This window comes from Puma concolor, chromosome D1, assembly GCF_028749965.1.
Source record: "Puma concolor isolate L17-30 chromosome D1, mPumCon1.1.hap2, whole genome shotgun sequence".
Lineage (NCBI taxonomy): Eukaryota > Metazoa > Chordata > Mammalia > Carnivora > Felidae > Puma > Puma concolor.
The window spans coordinates 30,151,633-30,170,038 of NC_141676.1; the positions used below are offsets into that span (position 1 = coordinate 30,151,633).

General features: G+C 34.6%; 1 protein-coding gene across 1 annotated transcript in view; it reads left to right on the forward strand.

The window, feature by feature from the left end:
* Positions 1–18,406, forward strand: part of DCDC1 (doublecortin domain containing 1) — a 497,922-nt gene that overhangs the window by 31,835 nt on the left and 447,681 nt on the right. Inside the window, exons 5-6 of the mRNA XM_086677755.1 lie at positions 10,490–10,646; positions 11,140–11,302. Of these exons, the coding sequence (XP_086533881.1) occupies positions 10,490–10,646; positions 11,140–11,302 (320 nt within the window). The remainder of the gene's footprint in view (positions 1–10,489; positions 10,647–11,139; positions 11,303–18,406) is intronic.

Genomic DNA, 18,406 nt, shown 5'->3' on the forward strand with positions numbered 1-18,406 from the left:
TCATCAAGTTGCAGGTACAAATTTGATATAGTATGTATTATAAAATAACTGGAAATTGCTTTGCAACTGGGATACCCTTACCTAAATTTCTAGGCCAAACTAGAAATATATTTTCTTCTGGTGTTGGAGATAAAATTTGAGGGGAATTGTTGAGTTTTATTATTATCACTTGTATTATTTACTTTCTATGATGTTTAACTTACATTTTATCTAGCTATTGTAGAAAGTTATTTATATCTTTAGGTTATTCATTTCATCAAGTTGGAGAAAGGTTAGGATGAAGTTTAATGAAATTTTTGTACTTTATGTACTCCAGAGATTTTATACAAGGTTACATTCATCAAACATATATAAGGTTATTTCTTTTATTAGTTGCATTCCAGTATTTTAAGTTGGTGATTTATTATTGAATGTACTTGGGGTCATTTTCCCTCATGTTTATATTTTCCTGTTTGTATTTATTCCAATTAGAGAGTTTAATTACTATTAAAATGGTAATAGGATAAAGATAAGTTTTACAAATGACAATATTAAAAAAAAAACATAACTCTTCAGGAAGGTTTAAATGCCATACAAATATAAAGCAAGAAATATATGCTTGTCAAATATACAGTATAAATAAATAATTTAGATGAAAATGGTTGACTACATTTAACAAAGAGACTACTAAATAATGAGGGGCTAAAGAGTGGTTGTTATACTTGATGTACTTCATTGAATATTGTAAGTAATTGCTATCCATAAAAATTCTATGGCTTCTGTATAGGAAAAAGAGACATTTTGACAGCCAACACTGGTATGAAGCAACAGCAAGTACAAATCCTTGGCATCTGTCATTATTCTGCTGTTGAATTCACATCTAAACTATGTGATTACTTAGACCTGCATGTTTGTTATTGAGCCATGATCTGTCAAAGTAGCCACACTTCCTAGTTATGAATAGAATTATTAGCCACCTGCAAATTTCTGCCATGGAAATCTAAATTCACCGAGGATGCTTTGTGTTTGAAAGAGCAGGGAAATAAAAACTCTGTGTCATTTTTATGCCTATGCTGAAGTTTTTGATGAAATGTTTCTACTTAAGTAAAAGTAAAATATTTAGAAAATACAATATTAGTTTATACTTTAGTCCATTATAAAATTAGTAAAGATTTTGAATAAAACAAAAAGTAAAGCAACTATGATTAGAAAGCTGATTGTGTAAGTTAGGCTACTATTAGCACAAAGTAACAGAAAACTCAACTGAAAGTGACTTTAAAAATGAGGAACAGTCATTATCTTACATAACAAGAACCTCGGAGGCAGGCAATTCGAGGGTTAAATTCAGTGGTTCAGCAGTGTTTTCAAAGAGCCTTGCTCTTTGTATCTTTTCCTCTGCCATCTACTCACAAGATGGCTTATTACATGTTCACTCAATAATGTCTGAATAAAGGGGTGTCTGGGTAGTTCAGTTGGTTGAGCATCTGACTCTTGATAGAAGCTCAGGTCATGATCCCAGGGTCATGGGATCAAGCCCCTTGTCAGAGTCCACACTGACCGTGGTGTGGGAGCCTGCTTGGAATTCTCTCTCTCTGTACCTCTGCCCCTCTCCTTCGCTTGCTCTATGAAATGAAATGAAATGAAATGAAATGAAATGAAATGAAATGAAATGAAATGAAATGAAATATAAAATAAAATAAAATTATAAAATAAAATAAAATAAAAAATAAATTTTATTAAAAAAATTTCTGACTAAAGAAAATGGATATTTGATTATTTCTTTTTTAAGATTTTATTTTTTTAAGTAATCTCTACACAAAATGTGGGGCTCATACTCAGAACCCCAAGATCAAGAGTCACATGCTTTACTGGCTGAGCCAGCTAGGTGAGCCTATATTTCTTTTTTATTAGGGCAAAATACCTTTCTCCAGATGACTTTGCATCATGTCTCAGTGACCAAAATTGGATCATAGTAATGTAGTAATCATAGGCTGATTACTTAGCCTGCAAGGGACAAGGGAAATATAATTACCATCGTTGGTGTTAGACACTGAGGATTCACCCATGGGAACTGATTAGGGGATACTTTCCATGGGCATATAAAGAGGATGAATCCACAACATAACTGAGACTTTTCATCTAAGGAAAAATCAGTGGAATAACTGTTGGATAAATAATCAACATTGCCTGACATAACTCTTGGCTTTGGCTTTCTTACATTTTATTTCAAAAATTGTGTTTATTTTGTCAGTAGTATTTTAGTGATACATTTTGGCATGATGTCATAATTATCACAGAGTAATTATTCCTTTATATCAACTACTGGTTAAGTTTCAGTAGAAGTGTAAAAGATGTAAAGCAAAGATCTTACCTTGGCAGAATGGGTATGAAATCATGTGAAATCACATAACAAATCACAAAGCAAACATATCAATATGCAAACTAGTACATCAGTTTATACAGGATGTAGGGGAATGATTTAGAATAAGGAAGGCCTTAAGGAAGATGATAGTCACTATGAACTCATAGTCACTATGAATTCTACAGCTATAAGAACTAAATTCTGGCAAAACTTGAATGACCTTGGAAAAAGACCATGAGCATCAGATGAAACTGTAACACCAGATGACACCTTGATTTCAGTTTTATGAGATCCAAAGAAGAGGGTCCTGGGAAGCTTTACCCAGACCCTTGACCCATGGAAACCATGTAATAATAAATAGATATTGTTTTAAGCCACTAAGTTTGTGGTAATTTGTTGCCCAACAATAGGAAACTAATACAGATAGATGGATGATAGATAGATAGATAGATAGATAGATAGATAGATAGATAGATATTTTTAAGAAGGTATATTTCTGGGGGTGCCTGGGTGGATCAATCGGTTAAGCGTCCAACTTCGCTTTATGTGAGGTCATGATCTCACAATTTGTGAATTTGAGCCCCGCATCAGACTCCGTGCTGACAGTTGGGAGCCTGGAACCTGCTTCGAATTCTGTGTCTCATTCTCTCTCTGTCCCTCCCCCCATTTGTGTTCTGTCTCTCTCTGTCTCTCAAAAATAAACAAATGTAAAAAAAATTTTTTTAAAAGAAGGTATATTTCTGAAGTTGTATAATTGATATTCTTGTACCAACCTAATGTAGTAGAATTTAGGCTTTAGGCTGGAAAAAAATGCTTTCTTACTAGTGGTAAAAGAGTAAATAATACAGTGGTGAATTGGAATATTTGACAGAAATCAAAGTCTAGCATTTTATATGGGCTACATAATTGATAAAGTGTAGTTATTCCAGCTATCAAATCTACCAGGGCAAATGTGAATGCACAGGAAGGAAATGCATTCCTATATGCAAGGGTAGCATAGAAATCTTACCAATCTTTCAAACAATTTGAAATCTTTATATATATATGAATTGTTTACAGATATAATGAAAGATTTACAGCAAAGACACATCATAAACTTACAGGACAAGATAATAAGACTGACATAGAAATGTTAAAATTTATAAAATTATAAATTAGTCCAGGTTCCATAATGTGGTAGATAGCTTCAACAGTGATTGAGGACAAATTGAGGTTATTTTTTATGATAAAGAATCCTTTCCTAAAATGATTGGTTTAGGAATCCACATGGATTTAAGCCATGGATTAACCACATGGATTTAAGGTACACATATCCTTGAAAAATGGAATAAGGAAGTATATATAGACCACAAGCCCATGGAGGGAGCAATAAATGGGTATGATATGTTCTAAGGTTCTTGCATTATCTGGAAGGTAATTAATTAGTAATTTATATTAATCTTTAATTATAGGATTCATATTATAATATCTAATGTTTCCACTAAAAATAAGGTTAAACAATGCAGGGCATTCAATCTAATAGAAAAAAATAAAATAATAAAAAATATGTATTATTTAATCCAAGAGTGAACAAGAAAGGAATGCAATGGAACAGAGAATGCATAGGAAGACTAGAAAACAAATTGTAAGGTTACAGGCTAAATTCTCAATTAAAAGACAGACAGTCTTGGTGAAGGAAATAACTGTGGGAAGGTATAGTACAATTCTAAAAGGCAAAAACTGTCTGTGGGGGGACAATAGCTATATGAAGATATATATAAATCTAAAGGTGGAAGAAAGTTCACTTTAATAAATCTGAATGTCATGGGATTTCTAAGAAATTTTTGCAGAGAAGGCAAAAAGATCTTTCAAAGGAAAAGATGAGGAGAAATAAGAGAAAGAAAGACAAATAAGGAGGCTATAATTATGGTTCCTTAAATACAATCTAGATATTAGAGTTGTATTAGCTAAAGAGCACTACTGGTTCATTGCTGCTGGTGTAGAACTACCTCCTTTGCCCACCTCTCCAATCAAATAATATAGTGTCTCTGCTTATCTTGGCACAGTAGACAGGCCATGCATCTGAGAGTCCATCTTACTCTAAGCCCTCCTGTACCTAGTTTTGGGCCATTGGTGGGTACTTTCCCATCGACAGGCTTGCCAGTGGCTTACGAGATTGCCTACCTTGAGAGTTCTACCCAGCAGGGTGTCCTAAACTGGATAGTGATGCAATTAAAGTTTGGGGGCATTGAATGTGAGTCATAGAGAGTCTTCAGAAAGTAGTGTGGTACAGAAATAGGGAGATACATAGAGGAAGTTAGCAGAAGCCATGAGGAGTAAGGAGAAGGACAGAGGTAGGTTAGGCAATAATGACGTAAGAGGAAGAAGCAGTTAGATACAGAAGGATAGATGAGGTTGCTGAATAAAAAAATGTGGCACTCTACTAGAGTTGTGGTATTTGTTGTTGTCTTTTAATTTTTTTTTTTAAGTAAGCTGGATGCCCAACATAGGACTTGAACTCATGACCTGGCAGTCAAGAGTCAATGAGCCAGACAGGTGCTCCTGATTTTTAGTATTTTAATTTGAGTATAGCTAATACACATTATTACATTAGTTCAGGTGTCCAACGTACTGATTGTACAAGTTTATACATTTTATTATACTCAAGTGTAGCTAACATCTGTTCCTATACAATGCTATTGCAATATCATTTCTACTACAGTTGTTCTTAAGTCAGTAGTATATTCTAAAGAACAATGAATGGTCTTCTAACTCTCTTTGTGCCCTGCTGGAGTGGTTTTATTTCCTTTTTTCAGTTTCTGTGTATACCACTAACAAGCTCAGTCACCTGAAACCCAAATGTGTTTGAGCTGAATGATCCTAACACCCTCGTTTCCAGCATTAATTTAACAAGCCATGTGTGTGGGTTTAATTCCCTGTGTAGGACAAGTTAGCTTTGCCAAACAGTTCTGTGATTATCCTCTCACACGCCCAAAGACTAGGCAACACATCAAATGTTATAAGAAAAAAGAGTTTAATAGTGTGTAAGGACTAGTGCAAACCTGTCATCAACATTGATAAAACAAATCAAAGCTGAAGACTACAGATGGTGGCCCAGTAGTGACTTTTTTACATGAAAAGCTACCTTTTCTTATCCTTTTTAATATAAATTACTAGAGAAAAGCAGATAATAAATAAATATATGGTAAAATCATATTGCTTAATTTAATTCTTTTAACCATTTACCAGGTAAATCTCATATAATTTATTGTCCTAACCCTACCAGAATCATGTGGAGTTGGCAGGGAGAAGGATGAAAGTTTCCCTAAAGGATGCCAGTGCTGTTACCAGAAGACAGGGGGAAGATATGTCAAGAGACAAAGAAAAGCAAATAACTTTTACATGATTAGATTGAGGACGGCAAGGTATACTTGATAAAATTTGTTTACATTCTGATAAAATCTGTAAAGACCATATAGCAACTCGAAAAATGGTTATTAAGACAATATTTAAATAAAAAAGGCAAAATACTGAATTAATAATGGTATGACACATGATGCAGGGTCGTAGAGCGAAACAGTCAAAGAATTCTTGAGGCATTTTATGGTGCAAAAAGATGTCTTTATTATAGCACTGGGACAGGAGCCATGCACAGAAAGAGCTGTCCTGTGATTGTGAAGAATGACTGATTACATAGGATTTTCTATCCTACAGAGGTGAGGTGACATCAGGGCTCTAGGAAATTAAGTCTATAGGTTCTTGGAGGTCTGGCTGTTACTAAGATTGTGTAAATTTTTCCTGTAAATCAAGGCAGTTATAAACTATAGTAGAGTTTCATGTCCTGCATGACTGCGATCTTTATCAGTTGACCATTTGTTTCTCCCTGCCTTTGTTCTTAGGCAGTCACTAGTGCCTAAAGAATGTTAAACATATCCCATCTTAAGGGGAGGGGGTTTGTGGGGTGTCAGCTTGAGTTTTGCCCTCAGCTTGCCTTTACCCTCTCATCAACACAGTTGAAGCTTTGAAATATGGAAAAAATAAAAACCTTTCACTTTCTGGTGGCGTGACAATGGATTATTATATAAAATCATTAGTATATTTTTAAAAATATTTGATAGTAAACAAAATGCATTCATTGAAAAAGAAAGACATGAGGCAACTGACTGGCTCAGTTGATGGAGCACATGATTCTTGAACTCAGGGTTGTAAGTTCAAGCCCCAAGTTGGGTGCAGAGAATATTTTTAAAAAAATAAAATCTTCAAAAAAAAAAAAAAAAAGACACCTGTTCTTCATTAAGTAGAGAATTTGTTTTCTTTCTTTTCATGAGTATTTGCTTTCCAAGTGATTATTTATGGGCACTGGGAACTATTTATGAGATCTGCACATCTTTCCTCCTGTCTGTTTACTGCTCTTCCCCTAAGTTGAAAAGCTTGGTGACCATTTGCAGTTCCATTGCTACTGCTGCAAAAACACTGCCACTGAGACATGACCTCTGCTTCATGCCACCATTCACCATTGCTATCAAAATCCGAATAGCCCAGGTCTGAAGGGAGGTCTCACCTCTGCCAGAGCTAACGTCCAGTGATCAATTCAAAAGGCTGCCAAAGTTTTGAGCCTGCTAGGTTTTGGAGTGTAGGGAAGACTACTTCTCTCCCTAGAGCTACAGTCAGTCTAGGACAGACTTGGGTAGAAACATGTGATAACAACAAATACAACTGCTTACATCCCAGTGTTTTAGCTTTATTGATCTACTGTATCAACTCCCCCCCCCCCCCACACACACACATCAATTTTCCCCATGCCACATGAAAGCCTTTCATTCTTTCAGAAGAAATGATCAACCATTTTACACATTTGTGAACATAGAGAGGACAGGCCAGAAGAAATAATTGTGATTATAATGACATTGGTGGATAAAAAAATCTGGAGGAGGGGCTGGCTGTGCCAAGCTTTCCACATTAAGCATATGCTAGTTTATATTTGCATGAGTGGGTGGGGTTATAATACATTATGCATAAAAACTATTGAGGAACTAACAAATTAGAAAGAAGCAGATTTGGTTTGTATAAAAATACAAATACATACATGGAATACTGAAATAATATGTGGAAGTTTACTATCATCTATGCTTAATCATCATACAGCTCAATATTCTCAATTATGTTAAAACGTGTTTCATTTTATCATACCAGCAAGTTCCCTATATACTCCATCTTTATAACTTGGTATTACACAGCGTCACAGGTCATATGGTCCTTTGTTGAAACATCATAGTTTTTTTTTTTTTTTTTTAATTTTTTTTTTTTCAACGTTTATTTATTTTTGGGACAGAGCGAGACAGAGCATGAACGGGGGAGGGGCAGAGAGAGAGGGAGACACAGAATCGGAAACAGGCTCCAGGCTCCGAGCCATCAGCCCAGAGCCTGACGCGGGGCTCGAACTCACGGACCGCGAGATCGTGACCTGGCTGAAGTCGGACGCTTAACCGACTGCGCCACCCAGGCGCCCCCATAGTTTTTTTTTTAAATATTTATTTGCTTTTGAGAGAGAGAGAGAGAGAGAGAGAGAGAGAGAGAGAGAATCTGAAGCAGGCTCCAGGCTCTGAGCTGTCAGCACAGAGCCTGATGAAGGCCTTGGACCCACGAACTGGGAGATCATGACCTGAGTCAAAGTCTGATGCTTAACAAACTGAGCAACCCAGGTGCCCCTCAAATATCATAGTTTATCTAAATACTACTACTCCAGCTTAACTACCAGGTAGGGTGACCAACTGTCCCAACTTGTCTGAGATTCAGGGAGTTCCTGGAGTGTGTGACTTTCAGTGCCAAAGGCAGGGCAGTCCTGAGTAAACCAGGATGAGTTGGTCACCATAAATCTAATCTGCCATGAGGCCTTCATGAACTTTATTCTAGCCTATGTAGTGAGTTTGCCTTCAAGAAATTCTTTTGGCATTTATAGTTAATACACACCCATAGTTCTAAGCAGATTGTTTAGCATGTATTCTCTCTGAATTAGGGGATAGTTTGCAAGTTTCTTGAAGGTAGGAGACACATCTCTTTAACTTTTAGATTTCCTAATACTGAACAGAGTACGGAGTAGTTTTTAAATGAATCTAAGAATTAAAGCCTGGGTGGCTCAGTCAGTGAAGCAACTGACTTCAGCTCAGGTGATGATCTTGTGGCCCATGAGTTTGAGTTCCCCCATCTGGCTTTGTGCTCAGAGCATGGATCCTGCTTGGGATTCTGTGTCTCCCTCTCTCTCTGCCCCTCCCCCTCTCACACTCTATGTCTCTCTCATAAATAAAACACTGAAAAAAAATTTTAATTAAAAAAAATTGTACTTAGCTGTTTTAAGCATTATACAATCTTTCTCCTTTAGTTTGATAGAGCAAAACAATTCAATTTAATGGTTATGAATGTGAGTTTATTTTAGAATGGGCTTGGGTTCAGTTTTCTACCCTGTCAGCTTACTCATTATGTGAACTTGGGCAAGTTAAGTGGCCTCTCTGAGCCACAATTTCTTAAATCTGTAAAATGGGGATGAAAATAGTACCCACTTTCCAGGGATATTCTAAGGAGTAAACAAAATAATGACTAAGTGTGTAATATTTTGTCTAGCACATGTCATACAGTCAGTTATATGGTAGTTGTTAATAAGTAATTACAAATCAATTCGCTGTATTCTTCCCTGGATGGTTTCTTTCAGAGAGTTTATGTCATCCCAGGCAAAAGCAGTTATTAAAACAACTGAAGATTATTTGCAGCCTCAGTTTGGCCCCAACAGGCTTTTGCATTCAGCGACAGTATCAGAAGGGTCAGGACTTCAAGATTGCTCCCCACATCAAACAGTATCAGATCATAGCCATGATGAAATATCAGACCCATATAGCTACAAATCAAACAGTAAAAACAATTCTTGTTTTATATCAGTATCCAAGAGAAACAGACCTGTCAGTGATCCAGTGGGTCAACTGAGGTAATCAAAGCTATTCTCTGTTCTTTTTAACCCACTGCTGAAGCTTTTTCCTTTGAGCAGAATTTATAATGATTCAATCGACTATTTCAGACATTAAAATGTAACACATCTCTAGGGTTTTGTTTCTGTTTTTGTTTTGTTTATTTTTTCTTTGAAAGCACCTGAGTAGAATGTTGCTAATTACACTTGTGGAAAACATGAGGTACACTTAAATGTGGATAATATGAAATTCTGAAAAAAATACTTGAAGCAGAATCAGACTAGGGCTACAAAATATCTGTTTACCAGATATTTGTTTAAAAATAGAAATGCATACTTTTGATATTTAAGCAGTATTTTCCAGTAAAATCAAGTTGAAATGAACTTATTATAAAACCATTTTGTGTGTATATTTTCACTTCAAGATTATTGTCATAAACTGTCAAACCTAAGAATTTATGGATAGAAAAAAATGTTGGTAAGAGCAAAACTCAAACCAAGAAACTGATACTCCCGTTATTTTCATGTTTGATTAGGTAGGTGTATTATGACTTTAATTTACCTGAAGTTTTTATTTTAAAATGTTTACTTTGCTTCTGTGGCATTAAGAATTACCAGGGTTAGTTAGAGAACTCTGAAATCAAAACAACATATTAGTCATTTACCATGTACTTTTGGTGAGGAAATAATGAGGACTGAAACTGATTTTGGATGAAGTCAAAACTTAGAAATTTTCCTTTACTACCCCAAACAATTTGAGATGAAGGTAATTACAATTAACTTTAGAGTAAGAAATTTAGAATAAGAAACTTTGAATTTCAAATCTTTTTTTCAAAAATCAAAGTACTTTGATAAACATGAAAACTTAATGGAAAATCTTACCCGTTTGCTATTTCATGATGGTGGGACCAAGTTACTATTTTTTGTTTTCTATCAGAACATAGCATGTATACATACTTTTTTTTAAATGAGTGTTGTGGTGTTTTATAAGTAAATTGATAAAAATCAATTATTTTCAGCTGCCTTACATGAACAGTTTTAGCAAGCCTATTCTATATTAAATTTTTTAAATCTTAGTCTATAAAAAGGTTTTTTTGGTGAATACTTAGAAACAATCACTAGGGATTATATCTGTAAAACATGTCTAAGATAATATTTATTTAAATGTTATTATTAATTAACATACACCAATTTTGTGGGTTTTTTTCCTTCAGAGATGCAGAGTTCTCTTCTGTAAAATTTCAGCCGGCCCACAATTGGCAGAGATCATGTCAAAGACACAAACTTCATCCCAGAGTGATTACAGTAACAGCTTACAAAAATGGATGTAGAACAGTCTTTGCGAAAGTTATAGTACCAACCATCACCTTGGTAAATAGTGTTCATAAGTTTTCAGTGCTTTATTTCTTCCCTTACTCTTTCATAATATAGAAAATGAAAAAGATGGCGTTGTGTTAAAATTTTCTTTTTAGTGATGAATCTGTAAATTGCTTATGTATACATAGATCTCATAGGCATTTTATTCCTTTCTTGTTTATCAACATGTAAATGGTACATTTAATAAATAAATGACCCTTCTGTTTAATAAACAGATGCAATGGTTTTCTGTCTTGTGGAGTTGTTAAACTGACAGAATATTTAAGAACTAAAATTAGACAATAATTAGATATTCTCAGAGCTGTGATTTTCCTCTTCTTTGTATATTTTCAAGTGCTAGAAAATACATTGGTGGAGTTACTTCAGTTACTTAACTTGGCCAGTGACTCAATGGGTGTCTGTTTTCATCGTTAGCACCTTTTGTTTCATGGCAATGTGTTGCTTCTTTGTCCTAACTCACTTTCTCTTACCTCTTGCTTTCTTCTAGTTGCTGGAGGAGTGCACAGAAAAGCTGAATCTGAACATGGCCGCACGACGAGTGTTCTTGGCAGACGGCACTGAAGCCCTCAAACCTGAAGATATACCCCATGAAGCCGACGTTTATGTTTCAACAGGAGAGCCCTTTTTAGATCCATTCAAAAAAATTAAAGGTAAAAAAGAAAAAAATATACTCTACCCCCACCCACAGTAAATTGCTTCAGGGGTGCAATTAAAAAATGATTTTCATCCTGTCTTTTTTGCATGGTTTAACAAAACTAATGTTTACGCATTTACAGCTCAGTAAGAGGATAATGTGCTTAATGAAAGAAAAATCCACTGACAGCCACGTTTATTGCCCTTCATTAGCATTGGTGCTTAATTTAATATAGATCTGAATAGACATTAGGGAGCCTGCAGGAGGTTAAATGGTGAAAATATAATAAATTAAATCAGAGATTATTGAATTTACTGTTTAGTTTCTGTGACACCCAACAGACATAATTCATTAGATTTATTCTCTCAGAAAATAGTTCAAAGTTTCAAGGAGCATTTATTCATTTACACTCTTGGTCTTTTTTCAGGTGGCATTAACATAACTATGAAAATGTGATCAGAATAAACATATAATTCTTATATACATGTGATTTTCCTAACAAAATTTTCCATAAGGTAAATACTGCAGCTTGAGTTTTTTAAACCTTGAAATGTGTGTGTGTGTAGTTTATATTTGTGTGTATATATAATAATAATATACACATATGTGTATATTATTATTATATATACACATATATATGTGTATATACACATATATATATTGTTATATATACACACAAATACAAACATATGTATTTTAGACATATGCTGGTAAGCTCTTTTTTCAAAAGTGCAGTGTTTCTAACATTCACAAATGTGATTTTCTAAACTAAAACAAACATTTTTCTTTCTTCAGTGAGAAAGAATACATTTCCAGAAAGAAAGAAAAGTACTGAGAATATTCTTACAAGCATGTTATATCCATAGTCTGTCATCAAATGCTATATATAGTAATCACATTTAAATGACATAAGAACTTTGGCATGCAAATTCAGGGTATCTAACTGCTATGTTCCCCTATACTTTTAATACTTTATTAGAAGTATTTTTTTTCTACAACTGCTATAAAGCTGGTGAACCAGGACAAGTCTAGGCAATAATTGCGTAAGTGGAAGAGAAGTAATTCTGGAGTTCATTACAGATGAGATGATGAAAATTCTTCCTCTATTAATGTTATTATATAAGATGATACTAGGGTTTCTATCTCTTTGAAAATACTTGATCATCAGGAATAATTTCTTGAAATCAGTAGAAAGTTCAAGGTAATTTGGTTCAAGGTAAAGAAACTTGTTGCTATAATACTCAGTAAAAATTACCTGTGCAAAAGTGTAGACCCATATATTTTTCAAATCTTGATTTAACTTTAAATTATGGCTCCTTTTATTTTGTATTCATTGAATCATTTGTAAAATTAATCTTGTATAAAAACATGAGTCTTTGTAGGTAAATGTTTCTGTGACTATTTTATATTTAAGTGTGTATGTAATGAGTGCTTCCTTAAAATCTTGATTGTTTTTATTAATAAGAAATACTGGCCTTTCATTGATAATGGTATTGGTGAAGAGATATATAAATATTATTTATAGCTAAGCTTCGTGGAAAATTTTCTGGACATGTATGCCTAAAATAACAGTGTTAAACACATGACTAGCTTGGTGGATGATTTTTAAATGTACAAACTAATTTCCTCCTACTTTTTGTTTTCTCTTTTATCCTTTTTAAAGCCAAGTCCAGAACAAAAAACTTCTCTGCTTTGTCTGCATATCTTTGGCTGTGTTTCACTGTGACATGCACTGCTGTTCTTTTAGCACCAAAATGTTGGCACACACTCCTGAAAATTTCACACCATCTCTTGCTGGATCAGCAAGCTTAACCCACCAAAATCTGGTGTTGTGCAATGGTTTTTGACTGATAATCAATCTTTATGCTGCTCGACAGTTGTTGCTGGGACACGGAGTAGAGCAGGTGGCAGATGTGCTTTGTCTTTTGAGAAAAGAAATTGTAGGTGAGCTTGGACACAGACTAGCACATCACATGTCCATTAAAAAGACCTAGGATAAGTATAATGGGGAAAAAGCCACTTGTCTATGTTAAGCTCATAGATAGATAAGCCTAGAAGACTAAAGACTGATATTTGGTTTCTTCCAGAACCTTAAGAACATAAATGTAAATAAATATTATATATACATAGTATAGTCTTTAACTTGAATTAAATAATTTGAGAGAAGTGTGGGAAGATTTCAAATATATATCTATATCTATATGTATCTACATATCTATCTGTATGTCTATATATCTATATCTATCTATATATCTATATATCCCACATATTCACATGTACTTTTTCAAATCAGATTAAAATTACCTTTCTTGCATGTATTTTACAGATAATCAATAATTTGTCAACTTGCCATGAGTGTACCATAAAAATAAGACATGTGTGAATAGTCTTGAAGGTGGTAGATAAATTTAGAGTAAGGAAGCATTCTAAAGGTAAATAGGATAAAAACAGCTGGCAGAATTGGGTGCTACTCTTGTAGCTCTCTACGTGAACATGAATATTTTATATTCAGGTAATCAACAGGCATTAGAGTCAATAATTAGCCATTACTTTAATATAAAGATTTCCATTCATTCAGCAAACATTCATTGAGAGCCTACTATGTGCCAGGTACTAGACCACATCAGAGACAGATGAAAAGGGGGGCTTAGAGTCTTTTTTTTAAAAACCATTATTCTTTTATCTCTGATTTTAACTTCAATTTAATTTAATTCAATCTAAATTTAAACCAATAAGTATTTAAGTATCTACTATGTATGCAGTTTTGGCTTAGGGATAGAAGTCCTGGCCTTTAAGGAGCTTATAAGTTACAAATCCTTAAAATTGAGAACCCTTTTTTTTTTTTTAACTTTTTTTAACATTTATTTATTTTTGAGACAGAGAGAGACAGAGCATGAACGGGGGAGGGGCAGAGAGAGAGGGAGACACAGAATCTGAAACAGGCTCCAGGCTCTGAGCTGTCAGCACAGAGCCCGATGCGGGGCTCGAACTCACAGACCGTGAGATCATGACCTGAGCCGAAGTCAGACGCTTAACCGACCGAGCCACCCAGGCGCCCCGAGAACCCTTTTTAACAACATAAGTCAAATGGGTCCTCCAAAGGAAAATTTACGTTATTTCTGGTACAGGAAGGCCAAATAAGTCTGTATATATTTTGGCAATTGTATTTCCATACTTCACTGTTTTCTTATTGTTCTTTGGAAAAGCAATGTCAACAGTGAAAATAGCCTCAGAACTATTTCCAGATTTACTAAGGTAGAAAAAGACCTAAGGAACATCTCTAATTTTTAACTACTTTACTACCCATTTTGAGTACCACTGTTGACAGCCAGTGCCACTAGATTTAATAGAAAGCCAGAGAGCTATTTATCACATACCTGGAAACACAAAGCGTTCATGTAGAGGTCAAGCCAAGGTCAAGACTGACATGAAGCATTCCCTGTTGAAAAGCAGTATTAGAATAATTCTTACATTTTGAAGTTAAATGCCTAAGCAGAAGATTGTGTGTGGGGAAAAATAGAAATCTTTTTTATAATAACTCTTGATGAAGATCAACGGTCTTATTAGGTCATATAATTATGGCATTTGAAGATTCTGAAATCTATTAATGATTCTCTAGAATTGTGAAGATGTAGTTAATGAATTGTTTGAAGAGGCATTTTAAAAGTTTTTGGATTCATGGGCATGCACTTTAGGTTTTATTCAGTTTCCTCAATCTTCTTTAATGGCACAGTGAAAATGCTTGCATCAGATTCATGGGGTTTATGAGAGTTTAGCTCCTTTATAACTGTTAGAAGCTGTAGGCTGTGCCAACCTAGCATAAGAAATGCCCTGCAATTACTTAAATGTCTTAAAAAAGATGAGAGGAAAAAAGCTGCTTGGATCTAACTCATTAGGTCCAAGTTCCATTGTGTGGTGTTCTGATTGTTTAAAGTTTTCTTTAGCTTTATATTTTCATTCTTTCCTATATATTCTATCCGACTATTTGGCTTTTAGAGCTATCATTTACAATGATTCATTTCAGTCCTGAGTTTTGTTAACCAGAAATGAAACTGAGTACTATGAATAAGATTTTACATCTTTCATATACTGTATTGTGAAGATGTAGTCCCAGAAAAAAATTCATGAAAATAATTCTTGATACTACACCTAAGATCTAAATTTAAACCTAGAGATTTTCTGCTAACTGCCATGTGATCTACAAAATGAAATAATTTGCTGTGACAGCTTGTGATTGACAAGAATATGTGTGAGCACATTTAAAATAGGCCATCTTTTCATGTAGAAGTAAATGTCAGTGAAATGATGGATTCTCATCATTTTAATTATTGATGATTTAGAAATATTTCAATTCCATGACATACAAGACACATTCTAAATAGCAGCATAACACTTTTTCTCCAATCTACGTCAATAATGAAATGTTCTGTCATATTTTGTTTTTCAAAAAATGCGTTAGTTTAATGAACCTGGATTCATGCATTATATTTTGTTCCATTATGTGTCTCTGAATTTGTTGATTTTTAAATGGTTGTGTTAAAAGCACATGTTTCAAGAAATAACCCACTACCCACCTCCTATCACACCTTGCTATTCTTGCTGCTAGATCTCAAGACAGTGCTACAGTGCTGACTATACCAAGGACTGCTTTGTCCTGCTAAAGCTAAGATTGGGTTTTGTGATGATCACACATGGGTAAAACTTAAGCATGTATTTTATTTATTTCCCTATCCCAAATGTTTAAAACCTGTAAGAGTGTAGCGTATCTTTACTATATAAACAGATGTCGATCTAAAGAATATTGCAAGAGTTGGACCTTCTAAAAACTGTCCTTAGCTAATAGGAAAATCTAGAGCATACAAGTGGCAGCATCTCCTTATATTGTCAAATTATCAAATCATTGAGAACCATCTAAATCCTTGACATATTCATGAACTGTTGAGTTGCATATATACCTAGAGGCTACGCTTGTTTAGCAAAGGTGTGCAAACCTAGAACTGTCCTGATAATTTGAATACTTTCTGTATGTCACGCGCTGAGTTATGTGCTTTAAGTGTATTATATTTACTCCTCACAATTCCTGAGTTAGTGCTACAAGTCCATAATCTCTTATATGCAATTCCAAAATTCAAAATTGCCGAAGATAAAACAATTTTTTCAGAACTCATTTGGTAGCAGAACCTTACTTACTATAGATAACCAGTTGTATTTAAAAAACAATTAATATGTTTGGTTATGGGCTGCTACCCTAAACCTTGCTGGACACACTACATAATAACATGTGATCTATTCACTATTAGGATATATGCGCTATATTAACATTTTTGTATCCATGAATTCTATTTATGGAATTACATCTGACCTTAGGACTTTGGGTAAGGTCCTTCTGTTGTAGCTGCAAAAAAAACAGATAAATTTTAATTCTCACTAGAGTATTTTTTAATGTTTATTTACTTATTTTGAGAGAGAGAGAGAGAGAGAGAGAAGCAGAGAGAGAGGAAGACAGAGAATCCCAAGTAGGCTCCACAGCATCAGTGCAGAGCCCAATGCGGGGCTCCAACCCATGAACTGTGAGATCATGACCTGAGCCAAAACCAAGAGTCAGATGCTCAATCGACTGAGCCACCCAGGTGCCCCCTCACCATAGTATTAACTCAGAAGTATTATAAATACTGTCTTTATATCACATTGAGTTGTTTGCTACATGAGTAAAAGTAGACAGAGAGACTATCTCCCTGGCTAGACCTGAGAGAGTATGTGAGAGGTAATAAAAAAATTGTAGTTCTCTAAGGAGGCAGAGGAATAAAGAAAGACCATTAATTCATTTAATCATTCCCTCAAAATATATGTATTGAGTCCTTACAATGTGCCAGGCATTGCTCCAAACCTTAAGGTTATGGTGTGAAGAGAGAGGTCTCATGGAGCTAAGAGAAGTAGAAGGAGCAAAGACAAGAAATATATAAAGAACCAAATAAGGTGTTTATTGACAATGGTAAGTGTTATAAAACAAATAAAAAGGGTGGTATTGTAAGAACAAATAATGTCATGGAAACAAAAGGAGATGATTTTTCAAATGAAACAGGCATTTGCAGTAAACTTTAAATCAAATCTTTTAGGCAGGTACTCTTTCAGGGGTTTGCCTTTCAGACCATTAGTTTTTCAAGCTCTCAGACATGTATTGGGAAAGACATGAGAAACGTATTATTATTTAGTGGCAAGAACACTAGCCTTGAAGTCAGATGATCTTGCAAGATTCTAGTCCCTGCTATATGTATAACCTTGGACAGATTGGTCTGTGCTTCATTGACCTTACCTGTAAAATTGAGGTACTAACATCTTAAGGAATTATTGGGTCTTGTCTTTATTTCTAAAACAAGATAAATTATTTGAAAACTAAATGTCTATAAATTCCTAGTTTAAATAGAACACTGAGAATAGCATTTCCTAAACATAACTAAGGTTCCAATTGCTATTAAGATCCCAAGGCTATTAATCAGAACCTTATGTCCACTCCTCCCTTTTTAGAATAGCTAGCTAGGTTTAGAATAGCTAGCTAGTCAGGAAAATAACAGCAAAAACATTTACTTCTGCTTTCTTCATTACTGCCAGGGAAGCAAACTACAGTATGAGCCTGGACAACTCACTTAGCCTCTCTCAGCCTCAGTTTTTTTATTCACAAATTGAGCCCCATAGTAGACACCTCACAGCATCATTATGAGGAGTAAATAAGATGATGTATGTAAAAGCCTGCCATACATAGTAGATGTCTAAAACATCTGATCTTTATTTATTTTACCTCCTTTTGCACTATCTCTTACTAGGCACATTTCCACCAGCTTTTCATACAAGCCGTCACAGTACCTGATTTTACTGCCAAAGGTATTTGCTAGGTCTAAGATTTTAAAATGCAGCTTTTTGAATTGTGACAATTTTTGCTTGTGCAAATTCAAATCCCTGCAAAGCATCCATGTATACAGCATGATATAGGAATCTGAGTTAGAGCCTTTGAACTCTCACTATATTGTGCTTTTTGCCTTAAGAATTTGTCCAGGGTGTAAGTCAAAATCAAGTCCTTCTTTTTAAAAAAGTCCCAAGTGGTCTTGCTGTGCTCTATTCCAAG